The sequence below is a fragment of the Odontomachus brunneus genome, unplaced genomic scaffold (assembly GCF_010583005.1).
Source record: "Odontomachus brunneus isolate Ranch 3 - 2012 unplaced genomic scaffold, Obru_v1 Obru_scaffold_084, whole genome shotgun sequence".
NCBI lineage: Eukaryota > Metazoa > Arthropoda > Insecta > Hymenoptera > Formicidae > Odontomachus > Odontomachus brunneus.
The window spans coordinates 1,373,107-1,386,566 of NW_022639534.1; the positions used below are offsets into that span (position 1 = coordinate 1,373,107).

The 13,460-nt window shown below is 39.0% G+C and overlaps 1 protein-coding gene across 6 annotated transcripts in view; it reads right to left on the bottom strand.

The window, feature by feature from the left end:
- Positions 1-4,077: 4,077 nt before the first annotated feature.
- Positions 4,078-13,460, bottom strand: part of LOC116847859 (AN1-type zinc finger protein 5) — a 39,564-nt gene continuing 30,181 nt past the window's right edge. The window contains exons 2-6 of one of the 6 annotated variants that reach the window (XM_032823325.1): positions 10,564-11,443; positions 8,259-8,728; positions 8,180-8,182; positions 7,198-7,366; positions 4,078-7,089 (exon numbers count right to left, since the gene is read on the bottom strand). In XM_032823325.1, coding sequence (XP_032679216.1) covers positions 6,941-7,089; positions 7,198-7,366; positions 8,180-8,182; positions 8,259-8,543 — 606 coding nt within the window. In that variant the 5' untranslated portion in view covers positions 8,544-8,728; positions 10,564-11,443 and the 3' untranslated portion in view covers positions 4,078-6,940. The other 5 variants (XM_032823327.1, XM_032823328.1, XM_032823326.1 and 2 more) reach the window with 5 other exon arrangements.

Below are 13,460 nucleotides of genomic sequence, written 5' to 3' on the forward strand. Positions count from 1 at the left end.
ACTAATTTATCATATTATATCACTTATATAAAATATTATTAAAATTATTAAAAATGTAAAAAATAACATTAAAAAATCTACTTTTTGTATTATTCCGCATGATCCGCTTCCGCGTATTCCGCTCCATGGAACACAAGGAAAATAGAAAAAGTGTCGGAAGAAAAGCGGAACGGCTGTGATTGGTCGTGCTAACTCCGCACGTTCCGTTCCGCTGAAAATTTCCGCTCTGTGGGACGACGCCCTAAGGGTGTAAACTCATGCAGCGGAATAACGGAGCGCGGAACGAGAGCGGAAACCAATCACGAACGTTCTACAGTTTTCGCTCGTGATTGGTTCCGCTCTCGTTCCGCGCTCCGCTATTCCGCTGCGTGGGTTTGCACCCTAATGGCTCCTGCACAGGACGCGGTAATGCTTGCCGCGCGGCAGAAGTTCGCGCGACAGCCAATCAATATGTTGTTTTTCCGTAAGAGCTAGAAGATTATTACGGAAAGCACCATATTGATTAGCTGTCGCGCGAACTTCCGTCGCGCGGTAATCATTACCGCGTCCTGTGTGCAGGAACTATAAGGGTGTTTACGGAAAATCGCTCCGAGTTAATTTCAAGTCAGCGATATATATGCCTCTCTATAATTCAAGTATTTCATGTTCTGACTCCAACTCTGAAATAGAGACCGGGTTATTGAGAGACATACATCTTGACATCAGCGTACAAATTTGAAATTCTTACATGCTGCTGTCGATTTAGTATTAAATATTCTTCTTCTCCTTCTTCTTCTTTTTCAAATAACATGTTCCATATATCTAGGTCCATTGGTGCTACTTGTATATACATTAATATAAGTGATTATTTATTATTACGTAATATTAGTAAACAATAAAACAAGTAATTGGAATAAAAGATAATTCTTTATAAATGCTGCATATTAATAAAACTAATAAATAACATTTTAATATATTTTGCAATAATATATTATGATATTATATATATAAATTTATATGTGCAAACTGTTAATATAAATTTAGATGTATGTAATAGCATATATTTACATATTTATATTCTACACTGCTAGCAAGATATAGTATCAATAACCCAGGCGACAGTTTCCCAAAAAATGGAGGGGATAATGTTGGTACCAAAGAAAATTTCTACACGATATAATTTAAAGATTCTGTTCTTTGTAACTGCATTGCTAAATTGATGCAATACATTGAAATGAGGTAAGTATACGTTTTCTCACTCCAACCTTATGCATTAGTTCAGCAGTGCAGTTACAAAAAACAGATCTTTAAATTATATTGTGTAGAGATTTCTCTTGGTACCAACATTGTTTCCTCTATTTTTCGAGAAACTGTCGCCTAACCATAACCCGATCACTATTTCAGACATAGTTAGGCTGGGAACACAGACTTTTGCATAACGCATAAGAGAATCAACCAATCAGAGACCTTTATTTCCCTCTCCAGGATAGAAATGAATGACTCTGATTGATTGATTTCCTTATGTGTTATGCATTATGCGTTATGCAAAAGTCTGTGCTCAGGCCCTTAGAACATGAAATACTTGGATTATAGAGAGGCATATATACCGACTCGAAACTAACTCAGAGCGCTTTTCCGTGAATCCTTAGCTCCGCGAGCAGCACACATCGGCACGGAAGGGGGTACACACACACTCACGCGACTGTGTCCATGAGCACAGTCGCGTGAATGTGCACGTTTCCCCTCCCGTGCCGATGCGTGCTGCTCGCGGAGCAAAGTTTCTATCACTGCCTGGAACGCGCGCTGCCTCTTCCCATACAGCACAAAAACTTGCAGTTACATTGCAAGAACGTTATATCATTTCAAATTTCAACGTAACATTGCAGAAACATAACATGGACATGGAATTGTAACATTCATCGGAAATGTTAAAACAATATTGCAGGAACATTATAAATAATTAAAAACTATAATGCTATAATTTATACATAATATCATATAACGTGCCACCTATACTTGTACACTTAAAAAACACAAAAAAACGCAGTTTAACTTTATTATGCATTGCCAGCAGCTTTGTAAGATTTTCTATTAAACGACATCGGTAGTTTACGTCAACAGCTTACTAAGCAGTCGCTATTTCTTCTAACATATGTTAAAAGAATATTTAACACACCGGACCACTTTTAATAAATATGATGGAAAAGCGTTAACCGCTAAGTGTTTCTCAACAGAAATCCTTACAACAGTTGCAAAACTGCTAACAGTACAGTGGAAAGCTGCTTCTTCTACTCAATACAACCATTAGATTACATTTCACCGTAACGTTGCTACTATGTTTCATTGCAACATTTCTAAGGGCGGACATTTCAATATTGCTGCAACCTTGCGGTAATGTATCAATGTTTCGCAACATATATGGAATTTACAATGTTTTCGTGTAATGTCTATGCAATGTTCCTGCAACCTTTCTGTGCTGTATGGGTTGAGCCGTGTGGGATGAGAGAGAAATTCCTTGTTTCCTCTCTTATCCTTGTCTGGTTCATAGTATAGTCAAGAGTGGGGAGAATGTGATATAATCCAAGCTAAATGTTAGAGATAATATGAAAAGTAATAACCACTGAATGGCAATAACTTAAGCTTATGAACGAAAGTTTAAAATATAAAAAAAATATATTTTTTTTCTCATTTATTAGTATTCACTTATCGATTTATTATTAAGAAAAACAAAGCAAAGATGTTTCCTAATTCGGAAATTCGGGTGGGACCTGGTTGATCACGGCACGATTGTAATGATTGGTTCGATCTGGTAATTCACTAGATAATTCTTTGCATCGGTTGGTTGTGTCCAATCGTATAAATAGGAATACCGTGGTCAATCGGGACACTCCCGCGCGCGTTCCAGGTAGTATATATTTCGGGAGCGGTGCACTTGGACACGGTGCATTTGGACACAGCCAATCACAGCACCGTGTGATTAGAGACATTTGTAGGGTCCCTTGGAACAGCGACTTGTGATTGGACTGTGTCCAATTGCCCCGTGTCCAACTGATATACACCCTATATTTCAGTGTCGTTACCATCGCGGAAATGCGCCTAACGAACGTAGTAAAGGCGCACTTTGTTAAATGGCGTCTCAAAATTGTGCTTAGCTACGGGCACTAAAATCAAGCTGGTGACCGCTCTTAGGCTTCTCTTTGATGATACATTCAATAATGGGTTAGATGTATTTTTCCCTTATATTGAAGCATAAGCGGAATTCAACAGGCAACGATGATATGTATATGTGTGTGTGTGTATATATATACACATATATATATGTGCATGTGTGTACGTGTTGTATGTGTATATATATATACATATCATACATACAACATCTACATACAACGTCTATATATATATATAGACCGAATTTATAGAAGCTAAATGCTCAAACAAATAAAAAAGATAACAAATTTCCCATTTATACGAAATTATTAAAATCGGTAACAAAATATATTGCGCGCGCGAACAAGTTCGAAACAATTCGCGTGGCATAATTTGCCAAAGGGACGCGATGCGCGCGAATTTCGGTCGTAGTGTCATATCCAAGAGTATTCAGCGTGATAAAAGATAAACCGTTTATTACAGCAGAAATTTCCATTACAGAGAAAATAAAGTTGCACCTCGTTTTACGTCCGGGAGATGTTTTGTACAAGTAGCTACAATGTAACTCGTAGAAGAGAGGTGCTGATAAAGTCTTTTCTATATAAAGTCAAGAACACACAAAAACGGATTGCCGGCTCTCGCGTTTTAGGGGCGATGCATTTATATATATTTGTTTTTAAATATACATAAATATAGTCCACTATATTATATAATTATAAACGTTTTAAGAACTGTTAAAAGGTCCGTGAGAGGGCTGGTAAGAGAAGAACGACAGAAAGAGGAAGACGAAGACGAGGACGAAGGGGCGGGAGATGGTTGAAGGGTGAAAGGGAAAAGGAGGGAGAGAAGGGAAGGAGATCCCCGCGTATATAGGAATACACTAATTTTTTCTTTTACGTACGTGAAACCTAAATGTCTAAAGCATTTCAAAGGATGGTAATTGTAATCATATAATATATTAAAGTTGATGTTACTTTTTAATAGCTTAAACGTACTAATATCAATCGTAATAATTACAAGCATCGTTACGTCCTTATATAGTCAGCCGAGTACGATCGTCGCTGATAATCTCCTTTTTTGTTTCTCTCTGTTTTTCTTTTTCGCTCTCAATCTCTCTTGTTCTCTCGCTCTCTCACGCTCTCTTTCATCTCAATAAATCATTTTTTTATTCCCGCATGCATTCCTCTACCTCACTCACAGGCACATCTGTTCCCAATAACGCATTCCTTCAATCACTCTTCCTCTTTCTCTCGCTTTCTTTTTCTCCTCTCTCTCTCTATCATTCGATCGTTCTCGCTAGGCAAGATTATTCCGATATTGCGATATACGTTAGAAAAATATGCTATGCCTAAAATAGGATGAAGGCCTGAAGGCAACCATTCCGTCGATATTACTGATAATCGGTATGTATGTGTATTATGTGTCTCATGTATGTATGGTGTGTGTATATGTGTATAAGAGAGAGTGTACGTATCTGTGTTCCGCGTTCTTTTCTTTCTTTACACGATTCCGATTTCTCTCAGCGTCAGCGTTCCTAAAAGTGCGTTAGAAAAAAAAAAGAAAAAAAGGAAAAACAACAGACTCCTCGACGATTTTGATACGAGATAAGGTGTATATTGTCTATGAAATCAGCGCATAATCGTCGTCCCGCAAACGAATTCGAATTATCATGTCGAGAGATAAGATTCGGACTTTCCTTTTCGGCGGCCTTAACTTCTAGATATCGTTGAGAGTCACAAACTTTTTTTTTGAAAAATCGGTCTCGACGTTACACATTCTGTCCGAGAAATAAAACCAGTTTGTTTGTTTTTACGACGATACACGCGGGAGATATTTGGGAAAAGCTAACGGTGTTTTTCGTCTGTTCCATTTCGCATAAAGAAAATGCGGCTTGATAAGACCTTAGGATTGCAGTTTTTAACAGAAAGCTCTATATATTTCTCGAAAATAAAAAGATCATCGCTGTACATTCTTCGAATGCGTCGGGAAGAAAAAAGAACCTTATAAGCGAATAACGAGAATAAGTCTACTTTATACAAGAATAAGTTCTAATTACAAAATAAGGAATAAAAGAACGGCAGCACGGCATTCGGATAAATAGGTGCCTTGTCCCAGGATACGATAATGAAAGAAAGAACTTTATTATTTCGTTTACTTCACGTCAAATCGACGAGCCGTAATATATATAATATATATATTTGTATATATGTGTATCTTTTTTTTATATTATTTTCATTTGCTTCAAAGTCGAATGCAAATTGAAGCTCTCATGAAATTGACCTACATGTGGAGCGTAATTTGCGGTTCGTCTCGTCTCCATTATCTCGCTTGATTTTACAGAAGTATAACAAAGCTGGACAGCCATAGCACCTTTCCGGCATGCTACAACTTTACAAACATGTATACAGCTACTTACGAGCGAGCTAAACAAAAAGAAAAGGAAAAAACAACGAAGTTCGGCACGAGTTTTAAAGCGCGGAGAGAAGAAACGGTCAGAGATGTTATATACGTGGCTTATAAAATTTATCAATGTAATATCCACCTTCACTCGCGCGGTTTAGTATACGTTCAACGCTTTACAAACGTCAATAGCTCTCCACTTCGTCGTTATTCACGTGTAATGCCCGCGGCCTTTCTAGACGTTTTATTAATCATTTACTCTTATATTATGCGCTGCGATGCAGCACCGGAATACCTCGCGCAGCTATCCTACACGAAACTCGCAGAAAAACAAGCAAAGAAAAAGAAAAAAAAAAAGAAGAAAAGAAAACGAGTAAACTAAGTGACGATTTCAAACATTAACAATTTGTTTACATTCTAAAGACCTCCAAGTATATATATATATACGTTACAGAGGGATTTAATTTACAAATCGCAGACCAGCGGCCGTAGTGTAAATAATTATTTGCAATATAGGTTGAAACATATTTAATGAGTAATAATTGGTGGTTATATTCACGTGAAGTTGGACATAAACACACAGTACTACTTATATTTCATTGCATTATTTATGAATCAATAGACTAATATGTACTTAATAATTATTAGACTAATTATAAACCTAGGATTGTGATCACCCATCAACGTCAGCCATTTACCTAAGCAACACTCCCCTTTTTCATTTTTTTTTGATATATAAACAAAACAGCAAATGTATAAAATTTCTCGAACAAACTAAAACTTCCAATGAGATGCCCTGGACTGACTGACCGCACCAAGAAATTCTGCCTTTACGTAAAACGAGCCTTATATGCGAATTTCGCTTTTAAGTAAATTAATAAACATAATATAGAATAATTATAAACCGTAATAATCATGAAGATAATAATAGGTAATAATAGTAGTAAGCTGGCAGCAGTTAGTAACCAGGTATATTCTCAATTAAAACTCTCACTAGATGACAATCTGAAACTTACATGGCACTGGCATCCAATTAAGAACCATTCACTCATGCGCACGCATTCTAATTTGCTTTCGTTAATATTTGTTCTGTCTGATATTCGTTTCATTTTCTTTTTTCTTCTTTTTTTTTTAACTTTCCTCGGCTTTCAGCTACAAAACAATTTATATTTCGATCTCGCGCGCTCATTCTCATTCTACAACATTCACTCTTTCTCTCTCTCACTCTCGTTCTCTCTATCTTTCTTTCTTTCTCTCTTTTTCTCCCTCTCTTTCGTTCATTCGCTCTCGCTCGTTTCACCCCTTGACGTGCGAATCAGCTGCCAGATAATTTATCTCGTTTTCTCCGTGTTTTATATTTTGTTTGTTTATATAGTTATATAACCATTTTCCCAACGACTACACACTAAATAGTTCAAATTTTTTGCACTTTTTCACCAACAACAACTGGATTGTTGCGCCGAATCTCTTGAGCGCCCATTTCTTTGTAATCGAATTTGCAGTCGTGCTTGTCACTGTATCGATGCACAGCGCAGAATAGTCCGCCACAACGACACTCGAATCCTGAAAGGTTCACCACCAGATCATGAGCAATTTGAAAGTATCGACAGCTCTCTGTGAAAATCGCCGTTATATACATGTTAAAACGCAACGCGTTTTGCCCTTACTTACCGGTTAAACCGACTTTTTTGCGACATACAGCACAACGATTTTTCTTCTTCTTAGATTCTTTATCAGTCTCTTTGCCATCGAAGGAGTCGTCTGCTTCGCAATTACTCACGGATCCTTCAGCTGCTGCACTGCTTACACCTACTTCACTTTCCTGATCTTCCCTGCTTACCTAATTGACAAAAGGATAACACGCACATTATAATTACTTATTGCTGACGTCATTCCTTGAATCTCCTCTCTATGAGATATTTGATTTTAGATTTAATGGAAAGAATTACATTTCTTTTTTCTTTACTATATATTTAAAAAATGCGAAAGCAAATATTTGTTCCACATGATCGTTTTATCAACTAAATTTAAGTTTGTATAAAATTGTTATTAAACACATCACATTGTAAAATATCTCTGTATACATAAAATATAATCTGTATTATACACATGCAAAAAAAATATGGAATCCTAAAATTGCACATAGATATAAAACAGGTAAAAAATTTCTGTATTTTACATAAAATGTAACAAATTTCTTCTTTCAGATTATTTTTTTGTGTGATTTTCCTGTCAGCTATATATCACACAATGAAACATCTTTTCTTTACAATTACGGCAGTCATATAGCATATCGCGTAATCAATTCGTATAGTCAGGTCAGGAATAAATCCAATAGCTGAATTATTCATTCATTCAGGTACACGCGGAATAATCAATTTCTTGCTAAAAATTCGTAACTTTAAACAATTCATGTATCTCTCTCATGATAAAAATCCAATACACACAATGATACTAAACAATGTCACGAAGAGAAAATAGCAATACTCCAACACAAACTTCTGTATTACATCGAGAAAAACGTTCGTGAGAAAAGACTCGCTATAAACAATCTAACATTCTTTCCTTCCTGTTTCCAAAAATATACATCTTAGACTAAGAACAATTTGATTGTATACGACCTTGCGGGTTCGGGACAGCTTATAAGTGCTACCTTCTGCAAATTAATCGAAAGAACAAAGACGTTACATTTATGCAGAACAGCCAGCTAGGAGAGACGCAACGGCACTTACTTCTTTGGGACTGGGCAGATCTGTCGTTGGCTGAGGTATGGTAGGAATGGTAGGTTGGGCCGTTGTCCCGGTAGCTGCTGGACTACCGAAACTACCCTGCAACGTGCCTGCGTTGCTGGAGACAGTCTGTGAGGTTGGTACAGTAGCTGCTGATACCGGTGGTTGCTGCTTCTTCTTCAGATTTTCCTTATAGCAAAGAGAACAAAGGCCATCGGTAGCCGGCGAGCCATAGAAACCGCAGCCGCTGCGGCATAGGGCTTGCATAGGATTGGACTCTCGTTCCATAGTTCTTGTTTTTTCTGTGTAGCTCTTCACAAAACAAGTAGACTCCCTTTTATATCCTACTCGCTGTCACTGTCTTGAAAAACAGTGGAGAGTTGCAGTCAGCTTGGTGTGGAATAACTAGGTGTCTTTTGCCACGGCTCTCTTCCCAGTTGCTCCTCTACAACCGCGTGTCACCATGTACTCACCTGTCACAAGTAAAGTACAGTATTAGTGGCAAAGCTTAATATAAAATTATGTATATTAATTATACAATGAGAAATTATTTCTATACACTATGGCGCTGACATAAATCAATCAGTGATAGGAAGATCCAAGTCGTTATTGTGTAACACAAGTATACAAGTGCAGTTTTAACATTTATATATTGACTCTAAATATTTAAATCTGCTATCTTTTGTGCCATAAATATGTTCTGCAAAAGAGACCTTTGTAAACTATACACATATATATATAAAGCACTCCAGATCATTGTGAGAACAATCTATACAGAACAGTTTTGCAGTTGAAAAAATTGAAGCTTATGGTTTTAATCCATTCACAAAATATTTATATTACAATTCTATCCACTAAAGAGAATCACCACGAGAAATTATTTCTGTACAACTATAGCACTGACATGCAACACAGTCAACGATACAAAGATCCGCATAAAATCACTATGTTGTGACACAAATGTTTCTGTATCTTGATCCTGAATATAAATTTACTCCTTCATTATACAACAAATATGTTTCAGGAAAGACAGGATAATGTAATGTTCTTTGTAAAATACACAAAGTATATAAATGACAAAGCACTTCAGATCACTATAAGAATAATTTGCGCAGTATAGTACTGCAATTGGAAAGATTGAAGTTTGTGATCTAATTCTATTTATAAAATATTTACGTCATATATATAATTCTGACCAATTAAAAGATTTGCCACCAAGAATTATTTCTGTGTAACTATAGCGCTGCCATAAAGCAGTCAGCGATAAAAAGATTCAAATCATTATGTTGCGAGGCAGTTAACTTTTGTATATTGACCTTAAATATAAATCTACTATCTTTTGTACAATAGGTTTGTTGAAAGGCAAAGGATGTAGGGTTCTTTGTGGAGCACATACATATACACAAAGTAAATGACGTAAATGACAAAGCATTCCACATCACTGTAAGAATGATTCACACAAAATATTCAACACTGCAATTGGAAAAGCTGAAGCTAGTGATTTTACTCCATTCACAAAATATTTACGTCGTATAATTCCGAGCACTAAAAAGGATCCCTGGATTATACATATCCATGGATAATACGGTTATCCTCTACCAACGTCCGTGTACCGTACAAAAACTACACATTCGCACGCAGAACTCGGCGGACTGTCGTGTCGTGGAATTTAAATCGCACGAATTGCGTAAATAAGAGCTCACGTTATAGAGCACAGTGGTTCGAGCGACGACAGTGCGGTCGCAGCGGGCGTTTAGGGAAAAGTAACTGGCAGATCTTCCGAGGCATCACGTAATCGGATGTAAAGTGGCACGAAAAACGAACGTGTCAATTACTTATCGCGCTTTCTGCGCCGTGTAAGGTCAGATCGCGGAGTATCTCTCTCGGCGAAGCGTACCTTCCTCGTGCGCGGACACGCCAGGGCGCTGGGCTTCGATAACCGAAATTTCCAGCGAAAACGACACACAGACGGAAAAAAGAAACGCAGCGCGGTGCTTTTCCGAATCTCAAACGACAGAGGAAGAGAGAAAGAGAGAGAGAGTATCTCGAGGAAGAGATAAAACGTGAGAAGGAGAGAGCAGAAAAGGGAATAATCCGTGGGAGAGAGCGAGAGAGCGTGAGGAAGAGGAAAATAATTCCTAGGAATTTTCACTACGTCATCTTGGCGATCTGATTTTTTTCTTTCCGCCGCGATAGCGATACCGATGAGAGAAAGAGAGAGCGAGGGCGAGAAAGAAAGAGAGAGGGAGGGAGAGAGAGAGAGAGAAAGAGAGAGGCGTGATCACGGCAGCGCGAATATATTACTCACTTTCCAACACGCAGCCGTGTCGCAACCGATGCACAACATGGAGTAGGAATTTGTGCGAGGCATTTAAGTGTGGCAGCCGTCTCGTGTCCTTATCGCGATGAACACCCCGCGCACAACAGCCGGATCGTCAGCGGAATCTCTTGTCTCTCTTTCTCTCTCTCTCTCTCTCCGTTCGTGGTGGCCCGCTCCACGTTAATAATCTCCCCGTCTCGCGGCGCACTTCGCGCGGCACGCAAAATCAGCCACGGACGACGGCGCGTTGAAGCTCGCGCTCCGTGATCACGGGAACTCCGGCAACGTCGTCGCCGTTCCAGCGGCGACCCGTGTGGACCGTGTTCGCGTGGGCTACGTGTGCTCTCTCGACTTTCAAGCTCGCACGTTCGATATTCACGTCCTTCAGTCGAAAGAGCCCGCAAGGACGGAGGAGAAACAACGATAACGACGGGCGAATGTTTTCATGATGGCGATCGGCCCGCTGGCTTTTGGGCGGACGCGTAAGCGGCGACGGCACGACGCGACGCGGCGATCACAGCGACAATGATACCGCGCATCGACGCGACCGTCGGCAGAACTAAGACGCGCCTCGCCGAGAGCGCTGCTCGCGATACACACGGGGTGTTGTTCTCTAGCCTCCGCGCACGCGGAGTATCTCTCTCGTTTTCTCTTTCTCCTGCGGTATCTTTCTTTCTTTTTTCTTCTCGTTCGCTTCTCGAGAACTCTTCGATGAGAATTTCTAGACGAAATCTGATGGAGCTTCGTCCTTTCTCACGACCTCTTCTAGCACAGATAGACGATTTCGGCAGTGCGATTGAACCCATTAAATGAATTAAGCTCAATTGAAGTCGTGAATTTCGAACGGCGGCAGCCATGAATTCTGAAACTTAAATTTGAATGAAGAACAGCGAAAGAAGAGAAGAGGCACGCATTTAAATTTGAAAATTAATCCGATCCTGAATAGTCGGGTGGTCCTTTAATTTGTCTGTGTTTCCGCAAACGGATGAGCCCTTTAACCTTTCTCAGAATCCGTTTTTAAAGATGGGATTAAACGAGATATTTAAACCGCCGGCTGGGTTATCGATCGGTTTTATTATTAGCATGATTCTAACTAAGTAGGGAATAAGTATATTTAATTCCGATAAATTCATTATACCGACTGGATACATCATTAAACGCGGAGAAATTGACGATACATTTAAATCGGTGCCTCTGGACATGTTCAGTGAAAGGTTAACGTGGCCTGCGGCTTTATCGACGTCAATCGATCAGTAAAAGCATGTCACTTTTCCTGCAGGTCCCCCTCGCAGGATTTACTCCCGATGTGTGTGATTGACGTTGTGTCAGGAAGTCACGGTAAATACAATCCCATGTTTCCGCAAGATATTCGGTCAACTATTTTATATGTATTCACGTGGATCAGAGAGAGACCTTGACCTTAATTTTAACGACAAGCAGATTTTGTGAGCGGTTTAGAATCGATATTTCCTAAATTTATATTCCGTGACATCGTCATGATTTCCAGTTTGTGAAAATGACTGAGAATAATTTGTCATCAAACTCTAACTTTTTCTAAATGTGATTTTACCGAGATATTGAAATCCTGAGACACTGAGCAATTACTGAGATACACAGAGACATTAAGACGCCGTGATAAATATCGACGTGCGACTTTTGTAGTTTCAAAAGTGGGTCACTCGCACACGTGAGCATCTCTTAGATCTTCCACAACTTGACGCGTGAAACTGACATTTTATCATCTTGTAACAATTCGCACAGTAACCAAATCTCTGCGCAAAAGTATCAGAACGAGAGAGAGAGAGAGAGAAAAACTAAGGGAAAGTATAGATTAATTAAAAAAAAATAGTACTGAGGAACGATTGGCCTATTTTTCTCCTAATGAAGATTCAGTTTCAAGCAAGTTAAAACGGTTCTCGCGGAGAAATAAAGAGACTATCTTTATTTGAAGCAAACGTAATACCTATAGATTACACGAGGTCTGAGGAGGTTAAGAATTGGGTCACCCGTCTCTGTTGATCGGGAAAAAGTTATTAGAACGCGCGCATATAGGACTGTACCGAAATAGGTTGAAAGCGTGTGTTGTACGTTTCTCGAATGTCTGGCGGGTTTCCATCGATATCGAATCGGGGTGAATTAGAGAAAGAGAAAGAGAGAAAGAGCGAACGAAATGCGCGACAGGGATTGAAATATGTAATTCGCTATTTATACACGCGCACGCGCACGTTCTCTGTTGGAAGTCGCAAAACAACGGCACAGCCAAGTCGGGAGTGGTTTTTTACGGATTTTCGGCCGCTAGGGTTATCGTCTCGGCGCGCGCGTGTGCAATAAATCATCTCTCCTTCGCGAGTCGAATCCTCTAAGCGCTCGAACTACTCACTCAAGACAAGCTCGTCAGTTATTTGGTGGCGGAAAAAGTACGCAAACTTCGCTTTCTACCAAACGCATTCGGATAAACAGCGGCGGATAGACAGACTTCCACGATCATCATGACACGAGACGTTCCATCGCGATGGTGGAAACTACAATTTCTTTAAGGTTCTTGGTCTATTAGGACAGAAGGAAAGTGTTCAGAGTATTTTAGAGTTAATCGATCGCAAGTGTTATTTGTGGATATATTTTTTTATTTCGACGTACTTCGTTGGAATTTTGGGTACACATTTCTTCACTTCTGACATCATAAATCAAGACAGCCAAGGTGAATAGAAGTTTTAAGGAGAAACACATCACTTACACAGTAGAAATTTTAAAAAAATTGATTTTTTATCGCATTTTCTAAAAGCTTTTACAGTTTTGGAAAACTGTTTAAACATTGATTGAAAACTGGTGAAGTTAAAGGAAAATTTGGGAAGAGTGTGTTGAAACACGTACGGCACTGGGGGGGG